Genomic DNA, 24,927 nt, shown 5'->3' on the forward strand with positions numbered 1-24,927 from the left:
TGCAAAGTGAAACAGAATTTATGTGCTGAGAGTAGTTTCATTCTTCAGTTAGGTCTTAGGTTTGACCCTATAAAAATCTTTTCCTCAGGAAGGTACCAACATTTCTTTTCTTTAAATACTTCAGGAAAAACATAACTGTTTTGTTAAATAAACTTGGCCATTTAATAGCATAAATTAGGGTGGTGATAAAATGTGGAAATTGTTCGAAGGCATCTTGTATAAATTATCGCCTTGGCTACACTCCTCCAGGAGGTGGCTTTTATCTCCAGTTTAACTAGAAGTGAAAAGTCACCATTACTGCAGAAAATGAAGGCTATGTTTTAGTCCAGGTTGAGCTAATAAATACTTTATAACTGTTTCCTGCAACATATCTGTGATCCTGCTGGAACTGCAGTGTGAAAAAAGCAATATCAGAAGAGAATGTGGATGGCCTCAAATCGGACTGTTTACATATTTCCAGTTTACAGAGTGTTGCTGTTCAAAGGCAAGCATTTGTTTGTGGTATGTGCTTGATGTCGACACTTAACAAGCCGTATGAGTGTAGCAATCAAAACTAGCAGCAAAATTACACCAGGGTGCTGACAGAGTAGCGTTGTTTGTGAATTTGTGGCACAAAAAGAATGACCTGCATATAGGTATAAGATCAAATTGGTTTATATAAATGTATGTGGCACATCCAATGTGATATCTGGTTAGACAATTATTTCTATTTGTCATTCAAAAACTTACAAAGACTGAGAGAAAACTTTTGAAGCTATTTTATAAAGATATTTTTTACCCAATAGCACCAAGTAACAGGCTCAAAAAGAGCAGCACATCCATGAGTCACCCATCTTGTATGCACAAGTGTTGAATCACATTTTAACAGAAGTTGTTTTATGGATCACTTTCCTTCTAATGTGAGATGGCAGATCGTCCTTCTGGCAATCAGACTTATGTGAAAAAGTCCTATTAAGAAATTATTAAAGGTAATGCTAGCAGTTTTAAAAAAGTGATTTAGCAGCTGGAAACAAGAAGAGCCAGCACCATGGGACCAGCCAGCTCTCCGTGACCACCAGCACATTCACTGCAGATCACTGGTGGTCCATGGACCAGAGTCTGAGAAACATTGTTCTAAAAATATTTTTTTTCCTGAAACATACGGTGTGTGTGAGACTGAGTGATGAACTAGCTACAAAAAGTGACAAGCCGAATACAGATCATTCTTTTCACATAGTGGTGTTTTTGTTCTATTTAGAATGGGACTGGAAGCTTTAGTGGAGTCCTATGCATTCTGGAGACCTTCTCTGAGGACACTTACATTTGAAGATATACCCGGGATCCCCAAACAAGGTAATAATCTTATTTGTAGTCCTGAAAAAGACCAAAATGTCTAAATACAAAATTGTGCTACCACTCCTTATGAAAAACTAGATATGTGTATCACTTACAGAAAAACTAAGCTTAACTCCAAATGCAGATGATGGGGTTTTTATTTTCAGAGAGAAATAAGCTAATTTAACCAGGTTTGCTATGAACAGGACAAAAGAGCTGTATTATTGTAGCTTCTAAAACCCAGTTCAGTAAATTCACTGTTCTACAACATTATGCCAGTAATCATAAAAAAGGGAGTCATATACTATTACTGACACAGCTATGTATTAACTTGAACATTTCCCCAGTACTTAATTTGCTTTTCACCAAGGATTAAGCCTTTAAAACTCATAAATACATTAATCCAGACTAATATGTATACGAAGCACAAAAACCCTAACCAACCTCACCCTACCCCCAAAAAACAACGATAACAACAAACGTTCATTAAGCTGGAACTGAAGTTGGGAATATTTTGAGAAGTGGGAGACCCCTAAGAAAAGCATTGAGGTTCTCTCAAAAAAACCCACAAATGTTAGCCAGAAATTTCAAAATAAAGACTACACTTAAAATAAATATGGAAGTGCATAGTAAAGATCACCCAAGCTACCATAATTTTGCTCCATTCCGCTTCATCTCTTGTACCCCTGTTACACCTTACTTGTAAAATGGAGATATTCTGGTGAAGGACTCTTGCTAAATGAGGTTTTCATAGACTCTAAAGGCTGTATTTTGTGGCTATCTACTTTGTGTCTATGCAATAGGTGTCTATGCTATGCATGTCTTCCCACTTACTCTAATGTTTTGCTGCATGTGTTGTCTGTCTTTTGGTCCAGCCTTTCTGAGGTTTGTAGCTGTATATCTGTCAGTATCATGACACTTGCATTTGAAATTCCATATGTCTGGAGGATTGTCCTGAGACTGGTGCCCTTTAAAGAAAAGAAGTAGAAAGCCGACTCTTTCCAATGACTGCATAAGGGTGATAATTTAAAAGTCGACAGGAGTAGCTTGTGATAGGGTAGTATAAGTGAGGGTACTCCGGTGTAAATGCTGCTGCAGCGGATGTTTCATTTTTCTACAGGTTTAAGATTATCAAGTTAAGTCAGTTCTTGGTTTTAATGCCACTAATGTGGCTGAAGATATGAGTTATTAAGGACAGGATGGTCTCTGGGTCTTGGCTGCTCTTGGGCAGAGATGCAGGGGCAGAGTTCATTTATAGGTGACTTTCACCATGCATTTCCAGACTCTCTCTTGTGTGTGGTTTTAGTTTTCTTTAAAAAAGTGTGGATGGGCTTGGGGAGGGTGCTGAAGTATTTCATAGATATTGGCAAATTTAACACTAACTTTCCCTTGGAGAAATTCCTTCGATTCTGAAAAACGTAAGAACTGCTCAGCAACTGCCTAGAGACTCCAGCAGGCTTTGCAAAGAGCTAGAGACTGCCTCTCTCCATGTGGCTTTCTCTGGCCTGCTGTGTAGCCCACACCCCTTTTTGGGGGAGAGCTATGTGGAGGAGGAGACACATAAAGTGGAACTTCTTGAGCAGAGGCAGATCACTCTCTGGACCTCAAACCATCTCTCTGTGGGTTCAAGTGTATGTCTCATCCCTCCCCACCCAAACCAGATCTCTTTTGCTGCTTTAAGTGCCTCCCCATACATGCCACGTGCTTGCCTGATTGTAATCATGCCCCCTCACCTCAACCTTTGTGGCAGTCTCATCCACATCAGGAAGCATTAATAAATCCTCAGAGCCTCTAGTATACGTAGAAATCACTTTTAATAACTAGCCTCTTTCCTCCTCCACCTTCTAATAAAACAAAAAAACAGTCCCGGGCACCAATCCTTGCCATGGCCAAACACAAAATTGGAGTTTCTGTGCCAAGCCATTTTGAGTTACAAAAAGCCAAAAAAGGCTAGGAGAGTTTTCAAGAAGTGAAATCATCTTCCTTTTTTTTTAAAATCATCAGATTTCCAAAACACACAGCTTTATTTGCCTCAAACTTTCCAGAATAGCTCTATGCCAGCATAATATCATACATGTGACACTTCAGACAGGTTGGTTGAGTTCTGGCAAGGCTAGTGGGGTGTGTGTGTGTGTGTGTGTGTGTGTGTGTGTGTGTGTGTGTGTGTGTGTGTGTGTGTGTGTGTGTGTGTGTGTGTGTGAAAGAGAGAGAGAGAGAGAGAAAGGGCTTGCCATAGAAAGCTGATTGCATACTATGGACATACTTGCGTACATAAGCCCCCAAAGGCAGTTTATGCTGCTTGCTTACCACGCTAATCTATCCAGGAGGCAGATCAACCTTACTTATTTACTTTTAAGTAACAGTGCTGTTTTGAAAGCAGGGTGCTCATATCGATAAACGTCATGCTTCTCACAAAAGACTTACTCACAGTTCTGGTTTCTCTCCTCTCCCCTTCTCTGGTGGTCACACAGGCTGTGGAAGTTACAATTGCTGTTCACAGATGGTGAAAATGGAAGCTAGGTTTATGGCAACATTTTAGTTCTAATATACCTCTGTCTCCTTGCCTGGTAGCTCCACTACAGAGCTGAGACTTATCCTTTTGCTGAATGGTATCCTGATTGTTAGACCTTGTCTCCACATTGGGGGCACATTGACACAGCCTGAGAGAAAAAATAGGTACATTTTAATTGTGATTGCAAGCGTCTCATGGTGCCTGGTGGTAGTCGATGCAGTGCACTGTGGGCAGAACAAGAGGAAGGAGGCACTGGGAATCTGGTATTTTTACTCATATATCCGTCTTGAAAAACTGTTAATGTGTTGGGGAAAAAACTGCTTTGTGTTTCTTCACATCACTCCCAAGCTATCCAATTGTCATATATGACTCTTGAGTGCGGAAGAGTTGTAGATTCCTCACTCTAAGGGCCCTTGGTTTAGGTAATTACAGAAAGCCAAAACAGAAAGCCAAAATCAGCTCTATGTGCTCATTTCTGAGGGAGATCTACCCACTAAGAACAGGAAGCTCTCCTGCAGCTAGGGAGACTCTCGGAGTCTTGAGAGCTCTCTTGGGCTGTATTAATTGTTGCATTTTTTCCGACTCATTTCCCCACCTGTGTTCTTCAAGTATATGGTTCAGAAATAACACAGACTTTCTGATTACAACAAATTGTGTAGTACAGACATGTCTATACATAGCTGTATGATCAGGGTTTTAAAATCAGGCAATGCTTCATGATACTCTGCCTTGATTTTCGTAGAATCATTTCAACACTTAAGCCTCTACAACTTGAGTTAAACTTTAAGGGCTAGTTCCCTAGCTGTAGCAGATTCCTATCCTCTGTAGATCAGGCACAGAGGGGAATGTGTAACACATACTGAGCCCAAGGCTATAAATACACTCCAAAGGACAGGCCGGTTATAAATAATTCAGGGCAAACTCTTCTAGGGTTCATAATTTTGAATTAAGATACATTCTGAGTTGAAATTTGCAACACCAGAGCCTCGGCCGTGACAATTTGCTTCCAGTGTCTACTGAAATAACTAAAGTGTGCGATAGGAGAACAAACCTTGATGTAACCTTAGGTGTAAGGAGGGTTGCACAGTCCCAACTTGTATTCCGTATTTAGTTAGTGTATTTTGAAGGGATAATATCTATAACATTTATAAAAATCTTTGTATCAAACTGATGGTGTTTAGTACCAGGAGAGCGCAGGTTTCAGTTGCTGATCAAACGCAGTCTAAGATGTTAACCTTTTCTGGTATGCTATTTATGTTTTAAAATTCTCTTCCAGGAAATTCAGGCACCTCTACTTTACTCCAGGGACCTGGCAATGGAGTTCCATCTACCCACCCTCACCTCTTACCTGGGTCCCCTTGCTCTTCTCCTGCCTTCCATCTGGGTCCCAACACTAGCCAGCTCTGTAGCCTTGCTCCAGCTGACTATACGGCTTGTGCCCGTTCAGGCTTAACCCTTAACAGATACAGCACTTCTCTGGCTGAAACCTACAACAGGCTCACAAACCAAACCAGTGAGACCTTTGCACCCCCAAGGACTCCCTCTTACGTGGGTGTGTCAAGTAGCACAACTGTGAACATGTCCATGACGAGCAGTGACGGTGATGCATTCAGCTGCCCACAAACCGGTTTATCTATGCAGATATCAGGGATGTCGCCACAGCTTCAGTACATCATGCCATCCCCATCAAGCAATGCCTTCACCACTAATCAAACCCACCAAGGCTCTTACAATACATTTAGACTGCACAGTCCCTGTGCTTTGTATGGATATAACTTTTCCACATCCCCCAAACTGGCTGCCAGTCCTGAGAAAATTGTTTCTTCCCAAGGAAGTTTCTTGGGGTCCTCACCAAGTGGAACCATGACTGATCGGCAGATGTTGCCCCCTGTGGAAGGAGTTCACTTACTTAGCAGCGGGGGGCAGCAGAATTTCTTTGACTCTAGGACCCTAGGAAGCTTAACACTGTCATCATCTCAAGTGTCTGCACATATGGTTTGATGAAGCCTCTTAAGGAAAAGTACAGTATGTTTGGTGTCTACGATGTATTTCTCTTGGAATATGAAAGGACACAATGTAGCTTGTAAAGTGTATATATAATATGAGAGGAAGCTTCGCTGAATCATTCGACTTGCTTGGGGCCAGATTGTTTTCTGGTTTGAGTTCTGCGGAGTTTGTTGTGGCACAGTCCATTTAGTTTTCTGGGATATACACTTAGTTGTATAACACGTTGGAACATATGCAACAAATTAAGCAGGACTTCCTCCCCTTTTGCCCTCCCCCTTTCTTAGCCCTTTAAAGAATGAAATGACACTTGGGTCTGAATTTATAAAAATAAAACACATTTCCTACAGAACTAGCAAATTTCCCTGCAGTGTTCATCGAGTGCTGAGCTGATGCAGCAAACACATAGTACAATTTTCTTCTCTGTTATAAGAGATACAATAGTTAATTGGACTTCAAGTGCTAAGCATGCAGAGTTCAGTCTAAAATAGGAAGTTAGCTATGGATTATCTACAAAGTAAATGGAAAGAATGGCTTTCCTTCTCATGCTATGCTGTTTCTAGCCTATCAGTGACATGGCATTCTTATTAGGATATTTCAATGTTAGGCAAGATTCACCTGATGTTGTCACATCATTTAAAAAACAAATATTGCAAATCCAAATTGTGGTGATAAGAGTAATTTAAAATAAGCAGTGGAAAGATCAGCTTGTCTGATTCCTTTGTGCAGAGTGAATTTTTGGGGAGATTCATTTTTGTCAAGGAGGAAGACTTGATACATTTTTTTTCATAGGTGTTTTCCACAGATATTTTCTATTTTAAATTGTTTTGCTGGAGAATAGAATATTTTAATGACTCTTTGATTGGTTATAAAGAAAATGCAGGTTTAAGTCTTTTAAAATTTTGCCTATTGAGTTAACAGGCTGAGAAATTCCATTATCAATTTTACTCGTCTTGTGGGCAAATTTACCGCCTGCCCTAGAGTCCTGACAAAGGAGTTGTCTGTGCTGGTACTTAGGCCCAGTTTATACAGGTGACCAAAATTCTGCCCTCAGATACATGGGTGCTACTAGGAGTAGAATGCAGTCAGAGAAGACACCCATGTAACCAGGAGGAATTTGGAACAGGATGGCTATAGACAACCTCCATAGTACTGTGCTTAAGGTTTTTAGCATGGCACCTACAGTCTATTATTTCCATCCCAGTGGGAGTCTTCTTTCTTTCTTGTTCCTTTCGATTGCTACTGCTTTGTTTCTCACTCTTCTCCATGGAGTTTAAACAGTTCACTTCCTTCAGTTGCTTTTAGCTCTAAGTACAGAGATCTGTTCACAGTGAAATGTCTTTTTTGTCACAAAAGGAAGATTACTGGCAAACTTCTGCTGTTAGTTACACCAGCACAACCTAACTGTGATCAATATGGTTGCTCAGCTGCACGTTTGGAGATGCATTCTGATCTACACGCCTGTCAGATTTTAGATCTTAAAAACTATGGAACAGATTTTAATCTTTAAAGATTGGAGGCCTCATTCTTTTTACACTAAGCCTCCTATGCTACCACTCAGGTAGTATAAAGACAATTTAAAGCGAGTGCAAATGTTATTTAAATACTTTTTATGGCCAGAGCAGTGTAAAGTGACATGGTGCAAATGAAAACAAAGCCCTTAGTTGTATGGTTTTCGACTTAAACAAAAGTAGCTCATTGCATTTCTCAGGGCCACTGTCTGTTTTCTAGCAAACAATAACTTAGCTGCTTACATTGTAAGAAATACTCATTATAGCTAATATGTTTTCACTGGGGATGTGGAGTAAGGGGAGGAAAAACAATCTCTCCCTCCCCCTGACATAAGGGAGGTGTAGGATGCTTGCCACGGGACTGAGGAGTCCTGAGTTCAAGGTCTTCCTTAGCTTCAGGCATTCTGTGTAACAGTGGGCAAGTCACGTAGGTGCTTTTGAAAATCCCGCTAGGCACCTAAATACTTTTCAAAATCCAGCCCTTAGCCTCTCCGTGTCTCAGTTTCCCACATGTAAAATGGGATAATAGCACTTCCCTACCTCACAGGAGTGTTGTGAGGAGAAATACGTTAAAGCCTGTGAGGCACTCAGATACGATGGTAATGGGGGATGGGGGGCATGTAAGTATCTTAGATTTGGGGGTTGGTGTCAGCCCATGCGTGTCCTTTCAGACAGATCCCCTAATGAAGAGTACCAGCAGTATAATGCGTTCTTTTTTCTACCTCCCGCCCATGCTGAGTCTTTAAAGTTCATACTAAAATAAGGAAATACAGCTTTATAAAATGGCTTTAAGTTACAGTCGGCAAGGGACAGATCTTCAGCAAGTGCCAAATCAATGGAGCTATGACAATTTAATTTGCAAGATATTTGTGTCTGGCAATCCCTGTCCTAACAAAATATTTGAAATCCTGTCACTATGCAAAGTTTTAAATGGACGTCATACTCTCTGTACTTTTTGTTTGAAAGGAATAAGTGGGAGAATTCTCCATTCAGTGTGTGCCATCGTAATGGGGTTGTGGGGAGGAGGGGTTGGTGTGTGAAATCCTGCAAGACCTTACTTGGGGAAACTCCTGAATAAGGACTGCAGGATTGTGTGTGTGAGCGGAGATAATATTTGCATTGCATTGTAGCATGTGTGCGCGTGTGCACGCGTGCAAATGTGTGGAGATAGTATTTGCATTGTAATTTGGGAATTTTTCAGTACCATTTACTGGTTGCTTTTTCTTCGTTATTTTTAATCTTATAATCTCACAATATTGCTTGAAACATTTCTTCCTTAAACTTCAGTTCATATTGTAAATAGTTATTGGTGTGTCATGGCAAAGACTAGCTTTTTATCACTATATTAAATGCTATATATGCATTATCTCTGTAATTATATATCTGTATTTTATGAAAATGTCGCAGAAATTATATTAAAGTGTGTATCTAAAACTTTTTGTTACATTTGGAAACTTAAGGGTTTGGGGAGGGAGGGGTTTGACTACGACTTCAGCAATAACAAAGGAACTTACCATAGGGTGCACTGAGTTATATAACAAGTTTGGGAGCATTCGACTAGCAGACATTTCTTGTGTGTTTAAATTTAACTAGCTGCTGGAGAGCTCCCTTGTCATGTGAAGGTGAAGGCCATGACAAATGTTGAGCACATGAAGATTCTAATAGTGATAGCAGAACAGTGAGGTTTTTATTTTGGAACTCAAGAATGAGCAGCTTGCAAGCTGACTAGCTAGTGACAGACCCCTGTTAACTCAACATACCTGAATGGATTCCAAAAAATGTGGTGATGGGATAACCTCAGCCTCTTTTTATCAACCAAATCTAGGAAATTAACACTTGCCTGCTACCAAGTGCTTCAGTGAGAGCTTTAGTACCCTGCAGAATTTCTCCTCCATGCTCTCCTGACCACAGTGTTTGCTTTGCATATTCTAAATGCCAAAATACATTGATTTCAAAGTCTTTAAGAATGAGCATAATCAAACGGTTGTACCATGCTGCTAATTGACAGCCATGCAAACAAACACTTCTGAAAATACTTTTGTGCCTGGTGGTGCCATTTTATACCACATGGGTAATCAGTGCAAAGTGGGTACAAAACGCTACCAGATTGGAATGGTGATGTTTTACAGGGACTTGGGCACTGTTGCAAATGACTATGAAAGATACAAGATGAAAGAGAGAATCAGGCCTGAAGAGTTCAGTCATAAGGGGGCCAGATCTGGCGGTGCATGGATGGAAAACAAATAATGATTATAGTAAAAATATTTCCCCTATAAGAACTGCAGAACCAGTCCCCATGTTTTAGATTTTAACTGCTCATATCAACTAGGGGAGGAAGGAGTAGCTCTAAACTCATGATACTGGAGTTAGTTCCAGTAAAGATATACTTGAGCTGTTCATCAATGGAAATGTTTTTCATCACTAGAAGGAGCCTTGAATTTCATAACCATATTAAAGTTTTTATGTAAATATAGTGGACCTAATTGCTCTGTATATTGTAGGAGTGTAGTGGGGTTTTTTTAATGCTGCAAAGTAACTTGCTTTACTAATTTATGTAGCAACTTGGACATTAAAAGAATTTGTCACTCTGCTTGTCTGAATATTCCCGCAAACTTCTATAGATGATTATTCAGGTTTAGTTTGGAGTCTGTGTGTGGATTTCAATTAAATAAGTGTAATTGAGAGAGAATTGCTAGTCTTTTTAGACTACCTTTTAAACTACATTGACAAAAGGTATTAGCTTGCCAGCTGGACTCTGAATTTATTCACATGAAGGCTCGGGTACAATATTTGTGTATATGTCACAAAGTTGACTATATGGTACTTTATTTAATCTGTTCAGTGCTAGATCAACATACATGTCCTGCTTTGTTTTCAGGCACATTAATCAGCTCATGCAAGTAATTCAAAACATTATCATGCCAAAGAGATGACATACTCTTTTAGCAAGTGTTCACTGAGGTTGTCATTGAGTGACTGGTGAATAAAATCTCCACAGCTTGGTTTAAATACTTTTTACCAGTGTTATTAAATAAATGAGAAGGAAAAACAGCCAGCATAAAATCTTATGTGATCAGCTTTTGTTCACACTTAGGTACAGAAGTGCCTTTAAAAATAGCTAGGATAGAATGGTCCTGTGGACCCTGGATCCAGTGGAATCTGACAACTGAAAACTTAAATTCTCCTAATGTGCCATTTTCCTTGTAAGAAGATTTAGGTCTAGATGAGGGATGTCTTCAAGCCATGCTGAAAGTGAAGCCAGTGCTCTCTTGAGCTGAGGGAAAAGACTCTAGGCCTTAGTTTAAAAATAAGTTTCTAGCTCTTTCCTTGTAAAGATAGTGTGGTAACATGTAAACTCAGGTTGAAAGCTTGTCACTGATCAAAGGTTAGTCACAGCTCCCTCCCATCCATCAGTCCTTTGAGATTTGGGAAGACATCAGATCAAGTTCACAGCTGTTGGGGTCAGAACTTCGCAGGCTACTACAGATGATGCTGGAATAAGCTTCCTATCAGCTAATAGCCTGCAGCTGAGCCAGCTACCACTCTGAACAGCTAGCATGACCTTTGGCTACAAAGGGTGGTCGTGTAGTTTAGGGGCCTAAACAAAGGGTAATCTTTTGAAAAGTGCATGAGGCCCAGATCCACAAAAATATTCAGGCTTCTGACTACCATTGAAATCAGTGTATGCTGTTCTGCTCTAGCCATGTTGGTCCCAGGATATTAGAGACAAAGTGGGTGAGGTCATATCTTTTATTGAACCCACTTCTCTGGGTCAGAGATACAAGCTTTCAAGCTTGCACAGACTTGAAGAAGAGCTCTGTATAAGCTTGAATGCTTGTCTCTCTCACTAACAGAAAGAGATCCCAAGATATTACCTCAGCCACCTTGCCTCGCTACTGAAATCAATGAAGTTAGGAGCCTAAATGCTTTTTTTTGGACCTGGACCTGAAGTTCCATTATGTTTAAAAGAAATTTAGCCTCCTAGGTGCCTAAGTCACTAGATAAAATAAGATTTAGGCTCCTAAGGGTAGGATTCACAAAGGTGTTGGATGGGCATTACGTTTCTAAATACCTTTGTGACTTCCACCCCTAAGTCATTTACTCACTTTTGAAAATTTTACCCAGGTCTAATCCCATCTCTGACAGAGACTCCCTACTCCTAATCATGTGATGCGTGGAATATTTCAAAGTTGAGTACCTAAAATGGAGCACTTCAGTGCTTAACTATATACACTCAACACTTGAAAAATGTTGGCCTTAGTGTATTTGTACTTCATTTTGAATTTCTGTGGAGGGGAGGCAATACCTACCACATGAAGGGGTTGCAGCAATTAAGTAGCTAATATCTGTGAAATGGTTGACATCCTACAGTCCACTAGACTGCATGGCTAGAGCTCCAGTGGCTGCACATCTAGGTGAGTTTTTCCCTCACTGACTTTCTTTAACAGTTAGAAATTATGCATCAACTTTAAAGCAAACAGCTGGGTTTCACTGCTGCAGCGGGAGGCTGCTGGAAAAATGGGGACAGACAGGCAAACAGAACCTAAGGATCCTAGCATACACATTTTTTTAAAGAAGTTATTATTTCTTGTATGGTAGTACCCATGGTTTATAGTCACTGTCTAAATATTTGTCACAGTTCCTCCCTCTGAGGAGCCCACAAGCCAAAATGATAAGCAACAACAGCGGATGGTTGAGAAGGATAAAACATGACTGAAGAGTTCCTACAAGTAACTTAGTTTATCGCCTGGCATTTGGTCACTGACTTCATTGACTTCCAGTTGTTTTTTAGGGGCACCACAGCTGGTAAACCAAAATCATGCCCCTTTCTTCTGTTAAGTGCTTTTCATCGTGCGATAGTTATGGTTGTATTACATTCAGCAGGAGCATTCTTTTGGCCAGAATTGGCGGGCAATGCTTCTTACATGAATACTATGCATAGTTTATACAGTCACATTTTAAAAAAAGCCTTACATGTTCAGTTTTCACACTGAAAGAAGGATAAACTATTCACAGAATAGCCAGTGGATGCTGCACTCACAGCTCATTTGAGAGATTTTTTTTTGAGATTTTTCCCTACTTTTTTTTTTAGGAGAAAAGTTTTTTTTAAAAGGCGTTTTTTTCCTGTTTTTAAGGCAATATTTTCCGCCAGCCTAATGAAAAAAAAACCTATCTCCATTACAGTGTGTAATATATTTCTCATGAAGAAAAATGCCTCAGCTGACCTCTCTAAGTCTAAGGACTAGAAGGAAGGCCTGTATTTGAAGGCTCCCTATTCAGGAATTTGCTTCACTTAGAGGTCTGCCATTAAGAGTCTGCTCTTGCCCTAGTGGAGTCAATGAGAACTTCACTACTGACTTCTGTGAGTGCAGGATCAGACTCCTATTGAGCATCAGGAAGCCAGAGAGAGCACACTTGGTTTAACTTCCGTTCGATTTAATATTTGAGGTTCTTTTGTTTGTTTTTAAAGTTGTTGCCTTGCTATTCCCTGAAAATAATATGGCTGCTAGTGTGCCTAGAGAGACCAGCCGCAGTTCTTTAATGCAACTCTTAGCCCTGGTCTGCACTACGAGTTTAGGTCCAATTTAGCAGCGTTAGATCGATTTAACCCTGCACCCGCCCATGACACCATTTTTGTCGACTTAAAGGTCTCTCAAAATCGAGTTCTGTACTCCTCCCCGATGAGGGAATTAGCGCTGAAATCAACCCTGCTGGGTGAAATTTGGGGTAGTGTGGATGCAATTCGACGGTATTGGCCTCCGGGAGCTATCCCAAAGTGCTCCATTGTGACCGCTCTGGACAGCACTCTCAACTCAGATGCACTGTCCAGGTAGACAGGAAAAGCCCTGCAAACTTTTGAATTTCATTTCCTGTTTGCCCAGTGCAGCAAGCTGATCAGCACAGGTAACCATGCAGAGCTCATCAGCACAGGTGATCATGGAGTCCCAGAATCGCAAAAGAGCTCCAGCCTGGACTGAAAGGGAGGTACTTCATCTGATTGCTGTATAGGGAGATGAATCCATGCTATTCGACCTCCCTTCCAAAAGATGAAATGCCGGAATATTTGTAAAAAGTCTCCAAGGGCACGAAGGACAGAGGTTATAATAGGGACCTGTAGCAGTGCCGCATGAAGCCTACCAAAGAACTAGAGAGGCAAAAGGCCAGAGCCCCAGATATGCCACTTCAATGATGAGCTGCATGCCATTCTCAGGGGTGCCCCATACAACTACCCTACCCCTGTGCTTTCCTCCTCCCCCACCCCTCCCAGGCTACCTTGGCAGTTATCCTCCCATGTGTGTGATGAATTAATAAAGAATGCATGAATTTGAAATGACAATGACTTTATTGCCTCTGCAAGTGGAGATCAAAGGGGGGGAGGGGAGGGCGGTTGGCTTACAGGGAAGTAGAGTGAACAAAGGGGGTGGGCTTTCATCAAGGAGAAACAAACAGAACTTTCACACCGTAGCCTGACCAGTTATGAAACTGGTTTTCAAAGTTTCTCTGATGCCCTGCTGTGCTTTTCTAACTGCCCTGCTGTCTGGCTGTGCATAATCAGTGGCCAGGCAATTTGCCTCAACCCCCTCCCAGCCCCCGCCATAAGCATCTCCTCCTTACTCTCACAGATATTGTGGAGCACGCAACAAGCAGTAATACCAATGGGAATATTGGTTTTGCTGAGGTCTAACTGAGTCAGTAAACTGCGCTAGTGAACTTTTAAACTTCCTGTAGCAGAGTGCTTATCTGCTCCTGCCCTGAATGGCTTAAAACAGCCCTGGGGGAAGGTTGTGGCTGGGAGCTACTAAGATGAGCTGATTGGGAAGTGGCTGCAGCTGGGCCATGCCCCAATCAGGCCACAGCTGGCCTGTACAGAGAGGCAGTGAGCCAGAGCCCCAGCCAGTCTCTGTTTGTAGAGGGAGAAGGTCCTGGTTGCAGGGAGCTAGACACAAGGTACCTGAGTGAAGCAGGGCTAGGGAAAGGCAGAGGAGCTGGGGAGCTCCAGCCTGGAAAGACCCAGGCTGCGGCCTAGCATTGGGCTAAAAGGTACTGGAGGTTGCAGAGGGCAGCCCAGGGGTAGGCTAAGGCAGCAGGTCCAAACCCTCTTTGCCAGTGATGAGTAGGCTGATACTGCAGTCTGCCCCAGGGTGTGGGGCTAGACAATGACTGGCAGTGGCCATATACTGAGGCAAGGTAGGGATAGAGGGTGGGGGTTTCCCAGGGAGGGGAGACCCTAAGACTGAGGGGTTACTGCCATGGGGCAGCACCCCAGGTAAAAGGGCACCAGGTCCTGGGAGGGGCACAGGGGCCAGAGGACAGGTGGATCACTGGCCTGCAGAGGGCCCTCCACAGCTGAATAGAGCTAATTCCCAGAAGTCACCAGCAGGAGGCGCTGCAGGGGTGAGTCTGCTCGTCTACATGTCCAAAGGCACATGCTACCACCATTATGCACTTGCTCAGCCTATAGTTGAACTGCTCCTTACTACTGTCCAGGCTTCATGAGCCATGGGAGCAAGGGCTAGGCTGGGGTAGGTGTAACCACACGGTGCTGCCGACTGGGAGAGCAGCCTGAGGCAGAAGCTTCCAGCTGGCATGATATTCCAGGCAGGACTGAATCTCCATTAGACGAAACTTAAAGAAGAGCATGACCTGGAGTCACTCCCATTTTTCTCCAGGTGCCCCTGACTGACCTTACTGAGGCCAGCCAGGAGCACCCTTGACCAACCTAACCGAGGTCGGCCAGGAGCACCCACGGGATAGCAGTTGTATTGCACTGTCTGCTGTCCGCAAGGCAAGGCAAGGGGATGCTGCTGTATAGCACTGTAGTACCATGTCTGCCAGCAGCACCCAGGAGACATACACTGACAGTGAGCTGAGCAGGCTCCATACTTGCCATGGTATGTCCTCTGCACGGGTAACCCAGGAAAAAAAGGTGAGAAACGTTTTTTTGCCATTGCTTTCACGGAGGGAGGGAGGGAGGGAGGGGGGCCTGACGACATGTACCCAGAAACACCTGTGACAATGTTTTTGCCCCGTCAGGCACTGGGAGTATCCAGTCAATCCAGAATTCCAGTGGGCGGCGGAGACTGTGGGAACTGAGGGATAGCTACCACAGTGCAATGCTCTGAAAGTAAACGCTAGCCTTGGTACTGTGGACGCACACCGCCGACTTAATGTTTTTAGTGGGGACACACACAATCAACTGTATCAAATTGATTTCTAAAAAATTGACTTCTATTAAATTGATCTAATTTCATAGTGTAGACATATCCTTAGTGGGTAGTTTTGTTTGATATTTTTTAAAAACTGTAATAAATACCTCATTGTTAAGGCAGTAGGCACTCTCCCAAATTAAGCAGCCCATGCGCATTAAGGGGGGTGCTAGTGAGGGAGGCTTTTTGTGCTACAGATGAGTATATGTCAGTATCTGGCCCTAATAATGTTATGTAGGAGATGATGGTGACTTCATAAATCTTAGCAGATCCCACCCCAGAACAATAGTGCCCAAAGCTTTAGCAAGAGATTCTTTCTCAGTGAGAACTAGTTATATGCCCAGCTTGGAACTTTTCCCCATACAATCCAGCAATTTTTGTGATGGAGATAAAGAAATACATGTGCACGGAGGGGGTTAATCTAAGAAAACATTTATTTTCACTTTATTATAGGTCAAAAAAGAATGAGTTGAGTCTCTCAAACTTTCTGAAAAATAAAATTGCCTGTGGGTTGAGACCCAATATTGAAAGTTTTTAGCCCCAAAAGAGAGTTTTTCAGAAAGTTAAGAGCAAGTGAAAACAATGTTTAAATAAAGAGCATATATGTAAATGGAAGTCTAGGTATAAATAAAGAGTCAACATAGCTTTAGCTATAGGCTCTACTGTTGTAACCTATAATATTACATGTAATATTATGTCTATTATTAATATAAGCTATATCTTATCAGTGCTATAATGTTTTTTATGTTACCTGTAATGTTTATACTGTTACCATGAACATTATTAAAAAAGGAATTGAGGTGTTAGGAAGAGAAGCGGGTCTGTTCATAAGCGGGTCTTATGAAGTGGCCTGCGGAATGAATGGCCATTATTTGGTAAGTTAGTCACCAAAACACATGCAGTGATCTAGAATTTAGTACACTTTTAAAATCTATTTTGTTGATCTATTAAAGATATTGTTAGTAATGGATGGATCTGAATCAAAAAAGTCACATCCAGATGTATCTCCAAACTTCCCCAAAGTTCAAGGATGTTCAGGTATGCAGGTTTGGTTCAGCCTATTATACAGACAAGCTCCTTTTATAACTGGCCATAGCTGTGAAGTTTGGACCCAGATCTGAACTCTCCCAATGGTTGATGAGTGTTCCAATCTGCAGTTATGGTTCGGATCTTTAGTTATTTCTTGTAGCACACTGTGTCATTCACATCTACTTTCCACTGATAGCTAGGTAAAAACTCTGATGTCTTGTTTTGGACTGTTTTGTAGGTTAAACTAAGCACAATCACCACTTCTAAAGTGTACTATTCTCATATTCCGTATAAAGCAGCAGCAGTATCAGTTTACAGGTCTCTAGGTTAACAATTCTCAAAGTGTGGTCTAAAAGCCCATGGTGACCCACCACAGGGCACTTGCTGATGGGTCAGAGAGAGCTGGCTGGTCACATGGTTCTGGCTCACCTGGTTGCTTCTTGCTATTAAGTTGCATTAAAAGAAATTACATATATACAAATGCATGAAATACTTTCCTAATATTACATTCCTATGTAAGCAGCTGCCCACAGAGATATTATATGATTATGAATGCGAGGGAGATGGTCTGCACATTCACAAATGGGAGAGGAGAGAGCCCACGAGGCACTCTCTAAGATATGGCCCCCATTATGAAAAAGTTTCAGAATCCCTGCCTAGGATGTTGTTGTTAGCTATTATTCACTGTTGCATAGACTTTCTGACCCAGTGTAGTGACAGAGGCACCTGCAGTAAATGCTGGACAACTTTCTTGACCTGTTAATGGTTGGCAAAGTATTTGATGACAGTTGCAAGAATCTGATGCACAGCAGTATCCTTTACAGCAGTGTAATCTTTGTCATCAAATCCCCCAGCAGCCATGATTAATAGCAGCACTTGAGCTCATTTTGAAAGTTGTATATGTGGCAGCTATGAACTTTGATCTATGGTTTGCCTTTAAAAAAATCATCATTACACAAACGTCTCCCATAATCCTTTCATCTAATTAAACCACACACCAATACTATGTGGGGAAATCTGATGCTATTGATATAAGCTGTGTGTTTATTACGATATTTTAGGCACTTTATTAAAGTAGAAAGTTGTTCCCAGCAAGATAGTAGATAAGCTCCCTAAAAACAATAACATCACCCAGAAAGAATATGTAGAAAAATTTCCCAAGGCCAAATTCTATTAGAAACGTACTTTGTTGAATTATGCTATGCCCTCGCTCTAGTTAAGGGCTCAGATGTTTTAACCTGAGCTAAAATTACTAGCGTTTAATGAATCCAGTCGAGTAATGTGTATTTTTCCACACAATGTTTGTCTCTATTTCAGCTAGTCAAATGATTTCAGAATCTAAGATGATATTATATAGTTTCTACTAATAAATTATTCAATATTTGGATATAACTTAAGGGGAAGATTGTCAAAGACACAAGAAAATCTCTCCGTGTGTGTGTGTGTGTGTTAAACCATGGAAACTTCCTATTTTACCTTCATCTACACTAAACCGAACTTCCCTTGCTGATCCTGATCCTGCTATATTCCATATTTCCTTTACATGAATAAAGCTTGTCTACTGGTTTGTTCAAGCCTGATGGAGGCGGTATAGTGCAGGGTCTGAGTAGTGATTTTCCTGGGGCTAGGGAAAAGGGCTGAAAAGTCTGGGCTGGAGTAGCTTGTGTTAGAATAGAGGCCCCAGGCCCTCTACACCAATTGTGGAATATGGTCCCACCCACTAGCTTCACTCACTAAGCAGGTGGCCAACTGCTATTTGGTCTGTTACGATTCTGAGTGTTCTTCACAGATAGTCCAAAGTGCAGCTTTGTGCAAATCTAGAGGTAGCAAAGGGTGGAATCCATAAAAGTTTTCAGGCACCTAAACCCAAAACTTAGCTGTGTAAGTCCCTGTCTTACGTGCCGAAGTCCCAGTTTTGGTATTACTGCAAACCACAAAACTCCCACTGAATGCTGTAGATCCCTAAACTCATTCTGTATCTAAGTTTTTCAGAGTAAAAGTTCCATCAGGCTTAGTTTCTGCTTCTGGGCACATGCACTGCCGCCTCAACCTAGGTGTTCAGGCACTTATTTACCACATAAGAGCTATCCACATACCAGGGGAAATAGGCATTTGTCTGCCTAAGTTGTATGTGGGGTCTAATCCATAAGATGTAGGAGACCCAAGTTCAATTCCCCCCACACCGCTACAACTGGGGAGCGGAAGGGATTTGAAGAGGGATCTGCTACTATTAGGTGAGTGTCCTAACCATTGGCTATGGGATATTCCTATGTGGGGACCCCTCAGTCTCTCCTGTTGAGTGGTACCACTGTGGCTAAATAATGAAAGAGTGGTTGAAGCAGGGGGAATGGACCCAGGGTCTTTCACCTCCCAAGGAGGTACCCTAACCAATGGGACACAAAATCATTTCAAATCTCTCTGTCTCTGGCCCAGTGACTGTTCCACTGTGAATAGTTAAATAGTTAGAAAGCGAGCAAGAATGAATCTGTAGCCAGTGGTTAGGGCACCACCTGGGAGGTGAGAGACCCTGGGTCCAGCCCCCTGCTTCATCCACACTTTCATTAGTTAGCTTCAACAGGAGAGACTGAGGGAACCCCACAAATTATAAGATGTGATCCTCCCCCATCCACTTCATGTGGTGTGAAGCAGGTGCCTGACTTATTTCTTTTAAGAAACCTCTGACTCCAGGCAGCTAGTGCCCATTTGTGGACCATTAAGCACATCTAAGCACCTCCCTGCAGCCTGGATGTAGACACTTATTTCTGGGAGAGGGGAGGGGCTTGGAACCCACCCATCACCTTGGCATCTCTCCCTACTGGCCAGCTTGGGCCATTCCCTGCCTTGCATACTGGCTTTTGTAGACATCATTCTTAGGCATCTGGCTCCTTCCATTTGAAACAGATGCACCTAACCTAGGCACCTAACTCAGCTTTGTTGATTGCATTGTTGTTCCTGGGTTTTTAGCATCATTATGCTCAGCATTGTAATGCCTAAATCCCCTCATGGATCCCACCCTAAAGGACAAAGTTGAGATGTGAGAGGAATGGGAATATATTCTTTGCTGCCAAGGATGAAAGAAAGTCCTTCTGACTAATGATACAGTCTGAGCAGCAATGACTGCAGTAATATTCAAAGACTGTGGACCATATTGACAGTAGTCAGGCAGATGGTCTCAGCTGATGAAAGAGTTATTGATGTTGCCAGGTCCACACATATTTATCTTTGCTGATATGCATCATCTCCATCTAGTCTGAGTTGATTTACAGCCAGCTTCCTTTTACTCAAATCACAGTTTCTGTAAATGTTGGGTAAGCCTCATGACTAGGGGGTCTCACTCAGGTGACAATGGAGCCAAAGAGCTAAGTATATTCAGTTTACTAATCCTAGTGTAGCCCATATTATTTCATGAAATCTCTAGGGACTTCATATAAATGTTGAACTGATGATGAGGCAACATGATTGAGCTGTAAGGTGTTTCACAGCTAAGACCTCTCAAGGAGAAGAAATGGCTGCCCATAACCACCCTCCAGAAAGAATGGAGCAGAGCCACTCTAATGCAATTCCAGCCACTTCTGCCAAGTCCTGCATTCTTGTAATTCCCTGTATCCAAAATGAAGAAAAGACTGAGCAGAATCAGCAGGGGTTTCTGGCCTCTGTCTATTGCCATGAAGGGTCATTGACCACGTTTACTCATGACCATGACCCTGTCTGGTCCTGAATGGATGGGTGCAGAGAACCCTAGGATGTCAGATGTTGGAGTTGGCCTGTCACCTATTTTTCAATGATCTTCCTCTGAAAGATGAAATTTGAGACTGGGCAGTAGTTGGCTGGGATATTAGAGTATTTTGGTACCTAGCTACATCTGTGCTGAAATAGTATGTTCAGCCAGAGCTGGTTAAACTGAGTGACAGCAACTGGGGATGCAGAATGGAGGTCTCTCAGTTCTGCCAGCTGGACACAGAGTCTCGTCTGTGGGTGTAGGGTCAAAATATGCTTGAAATGCAAATGAAATGAAATCTCATCTAAAGATCTTATGAAAATTCATAAGGATTTTTTACTAGGTTAAGGTCCTCCTCTTCTTATTGAAGTCAATGGAAACTGCGCTACTAACTTCAAAGGGAGCCGAAGCAATCATTTAAGACTGATTTTCAATATTGTGTGCAACTGCACACCTAATCTTCATGTATAATTACTGGGGGGAGGGCGTATTTGGTTTTTGCACACATAATGTATCTGTACAAGAATTGGCCAGTCAGAGGAGCAAATACCCTATCTCCATGTGCATTTACAGTAATTGTGCACACAACTTAGACAAGCAGTTGTATGTGCATTTTTATGGTCACAAGTGCACATCTTTGAAAATCAGATTCCTTATATCTGAAGGTGCTTGGTCATGGTGCTTGGAGACAGGAATCTTTCTCAATACATTAAGACTGCTAATAAACAGGTTACATTTTTATTACCTTCAGTTAAATAGCAACAAATCAAACATAAATGGATTCCCCCAGTTCATACATTGCAAAACAGAATATTTCAGATTGTGTTTTAAAAACACAGGGGAACAACAATGTTAAACCTTACTCTAATTCAGGAATTGAGACAGTTGACATAGGTAAAAACAAAACCCTCACTTTAATACAAAATAATTTCAGTAAACAGCATAATCATTTTAAATACCAGCTGTATTAAATCTAGTATTAATGTCCCTGTCTCTACAGTCATTTGCAGAGGAGAGATATCACGTTCTGCCACTGTGTTAGAAACTGTCTTGACTTCTTAACTGGGAGTTAGCTAACACTCAGAAATGTTGCCAGAACATGTATGAGGTTATTAGAACAGGAGTGACTATTTTAATGAGATGATTTAGTGAGTATGGGCGTGACTTTGCTAATGCTAGTTAATTCTGAGCAAACATAGTTGAATTGGATTTTTCTAGAAGCCTGAGCAGAGTCATACTGAGCTGGGAAGGAGTTAGGGTGTGGGAGAGGATTCTGACCTGGGGCAGCGGGCTCAGGGTGCAGGTTCCAGGTGGCACTTACCTCAGGTGGCTACCAGTAGGTGGCACAGCGGGGCTAAGGCAGGCTCCCTGCCTGCCCTGACTCCGCACTGGTCCCAGAAGTGGCTGGCATGTCTGGTCTCTAGGCGCAGGTGTAGCCAGGCGGCTCTTTATGGTGGACACACCCACAGTTGCTAACCAATGGGAGCTCGGAGTTGGTGCTGGGGTTGGGGACAGCATGCAGAGCTTTGCTGATCAACCCTGCGCCTAGGGGCCGCAGGTACATGCCGGCCACTTCCAGGAGCTATGCAGAGGTAGAGAGTCTGCCTTAGCCCCACTACGCCACTGACCGGAACTTTAATGGCGGAGCTGCCAGGGTCCCTTTTAGATCGGGCATTCTGGTTGAAAACCGGACACCTGGCAACCCTAGTTCAGCACTTAACAGCATGTTGAGGGAGACTCTGAATTTAGATTGGGGTAGGGGGGAAGACTCTGTGATTGTCACATTCTCTTAGTATTGCCACAGGTTCAAAATCCTCAGTCAGGCTCCAATGAATCATGAGATTTTTAAAATAATAAGTTTGATTTGTCTTTTTGTTTTTTGAACCTTTGAGATTCATGTTTTCAGGCTTTTCTCCACAACCATGAGAACTAGAAACACACTTAAAAAAAAAAAGTTGTTTCTCACATAATAACCTGATGCCAGGAGCTGAGGCCTTAAAACCACCAAATATCATACGCTTTATAATAAAATCACAAGAGTTGGTCACAGCATGCTCTGCAGAACCAGAGATGTTTTGGGGATAGGACAGTCTTCTGAGAGATTTAAATAAAAATTCTGTTAAGGCCTATGTTTCTGCCTTGCTTTGGGGTCTGAACCCTGAAATTGATTGAACTCTGATGATTTTACTGGGACTATCACAATGATATACAATTCTATTGTCCAAATATGTTCAAAATCTTCCAATCTTCTGAGATTGTCCTGAATAAAAGACTGGGTGTTTAGACAGTAGATTCAAGAGTCATTTCAGGAATATATCTCCCAAATTCCTATCATGGTGTTAAGGAATTCTCCTGATCTGCTAAAACAAGTACAAAGAGATATATACTTAATCCTTGTGACTGCAGCCAATAGAAGAATTTCAGCATATGACCCTGATCCTGTAAACGCTTGTTCACATGAATAGTACTGTTACGTCACATGTTTGCAAGAGCAGGGCCTGAGTTTGTGAAACCAATTACCTCCTATAAAATGTGGTTGACAAAAATAAGATAAATGGATGACTGAACTAGATAATGGGGACAAATGGGGACTCTATCTTGCTGTTATGAATAATATGACATACATATATTATAACTCATACTGCCACACTCTGCTGTGTTTGCTTAGCGGGCATATCTGATCTTTTCCGGTTTGCTGCTTGGGAAGAACATAGGTTGAACCCTAATCTTGCATCAGGATCTGGATGGGTGGACCCTGTACCAGTGCAGCCTCAGACCCCAGTCAGACTCCATGCAGTACGTTGTCAACAATTCTGTTTCTGTAACAAAGGAATTCATAACTAAAGTGCTATGCCTTTATTGGGAGAGAAGAAAATAAAGGCAATTTACTCATATTGGCAAGTGAGACTTTCTGTTTCTTGGGTTTTTTTATGATGTTGTGTCACTTCCCTCTCCAGTCCTGTAGTGCTCAGCACTACATCCACGCTTCATCAACTGTAAACGAGAACGAGGGTTTGTTATGCGACTTTACATGATCATCCGTTACTTAAAAATCCAGAGTATCCTCTGCATATGTAAGAGCAGAACAGGGGCCTCTTCAATCACCAAAATGGCAACACATGTATTTAAATATAAGAGCCTGAATGGAGTCTGTTTCTTTTCCTACACATCTGTAAAATCAAAGTTTGAAACACCGTAGGAGCTCTTTTAAAAATCCTGGCTTCCTTGCTGCAGACCATATGTTGTTCCAGAAAGCGGGACTGCAAACGCCAATAATTGCATGACTTGTACTGTACTGCTGTAGACTGTGCTTCACTGGCTTCAACTAGCACTGTTTGGTAGATGTTACAGATGCCACAAGTCATTTCTTTGAAGTCTATATATTTTTAAAAAAGCCTACCCTTTCAAAAGATTTGGCCTGGACTTTCTGCTAGGAATAAGCTGATCTTTTGCAACGTCTGTCACAGTTGCTGCTTCTTCAGTTTCCATCCTACAGAAAAGATTAACTTTTAAACAGGTCAGTTCATGCATTGCAAAACCAAACTTTTCAAATTGTGTTTTACAAACAGGAGAACAGCTGTTAAAAATCATTCTAATTCAGGGATTCAATCTCTTGATACAGGTAAAAAACCACCCTCTTCATTGCAAAATCCCTTTAGTAAAGAGCATAATGACCTTAGATAAGGGCTGTATCAAATCTATTGTTCATGTCCCTGTCTCTACAGGTATTTGCAGAGAGGACAGAAATGTCAGGTCACCAACTTTGCCAGTGTGTTAGAAACTGCTGTTACTTCTTCATAGAATCTGGTAGTATGAGGATTTCACCAGCAGGATGCACGTGAAGATGTCCAGGATGGAGGATGCTAGCTGACTAGTGAAGATTACAGTGGCAACAGGGAAGGAAGGAGAACCAGCTGCTTTCAGGAGAGGAGACTGGCTCCTGGTGACCTCAGGCAAGACACCGTGCTCCACCCCTCACCTAGGTCTCCAGTCCATCAAGGTCAAGAAACAGTATGCTGTATTGGTAACAGAAGGCTAGGAGCGGATCACAATGGCTGAAGAGTCGGAGCTACCTGTCCACACAGCTGGGAGACTCATAGCTAGAGGAGACAATGGAAGAATGGGGTGCGGGGTCAGTTTCCCCCTTCAGAGGTAGACTGAGGCATTCATCTGCTGACCTCACTTGATGTCCTGAGGTGTGCTGCCTGCCTGGTGCGCAAATTCAAGATGTTACTGAAAGGTTGCAGAGGCTCATCCATCTGTCTAACCACTACCCCAAACTGTTAATCCATGTGAACATTAATGATACTGCCAGGTGTGACTCTGAGGAGATCAGCAATGACTACCGGGCTCTGGCACCGAGAGTGAAGGAGTTGGGGGTACAGATGGTGGTCTGGTCCAAACTTCCCAGTGAGGGTAAAGGCCCAGGCAGGGACACATTCATCCTGATGAATGCATGGCTGCACAGTTGATGTCAACAGGAGGGGTTTGGCTTCTTAGATCATTGGGTGCTGTTCCAGAAAGGAGGACTGCTGGGAAGAGATGGGGTCCACCTGACCAAAAGGGGGGAAAGCATCTTTGGCTACCAACTCATTAAGGAGGGCTTTAAATTTGGTTCAAAGTGAGCAGGTG

The 24,927-nt window shown here is 42.2% G+C and overlaps 1 protein-coding gene across 1 annotated transcript in view; it reads left to right on the forward strand.

The window, feature by feature from the left end:
• The window catches only part of TBX18 (T-box transcription factor 18), a 29,560-nt gene extending 21,793 nt beyond the window's left edge, over nt 1-7,767 (forward strand). Inside the window, exons 7-8 of the mRNA XM_050950141.1 lie at nt 1,238-1,332; nt 5,103-7,767. Of these exons, the coding sequence (XP_050806098.1) occupies nt 1,238-1,332; nt 5,103-5,827 (820 nt within the window). The 3' untranslated portion in view covers nt 5,828-7,767. The remainder of the gene's footprint in view (nt 1-1,237; nt 1,333-5,102) is intronic.
• Nucleotides 7,768-24,927: the final 17,160 nt, after the last annotated feature.

Source organism: Gopherus flavomarginatus, chromosome 4, assembly GCF_025201925.1.
Source record: "Gopherus flavomarginatus isolate rGopFla2 chromosome 4, rGopFla2.mat.asm, whole genome shotgun sequence".
Classification (NCBI taxonomy): Eukaryota; Metazoa; Chordata; order Testudines; family Testudinidae; genus Gopherus; species Gopherus flavomarginatus.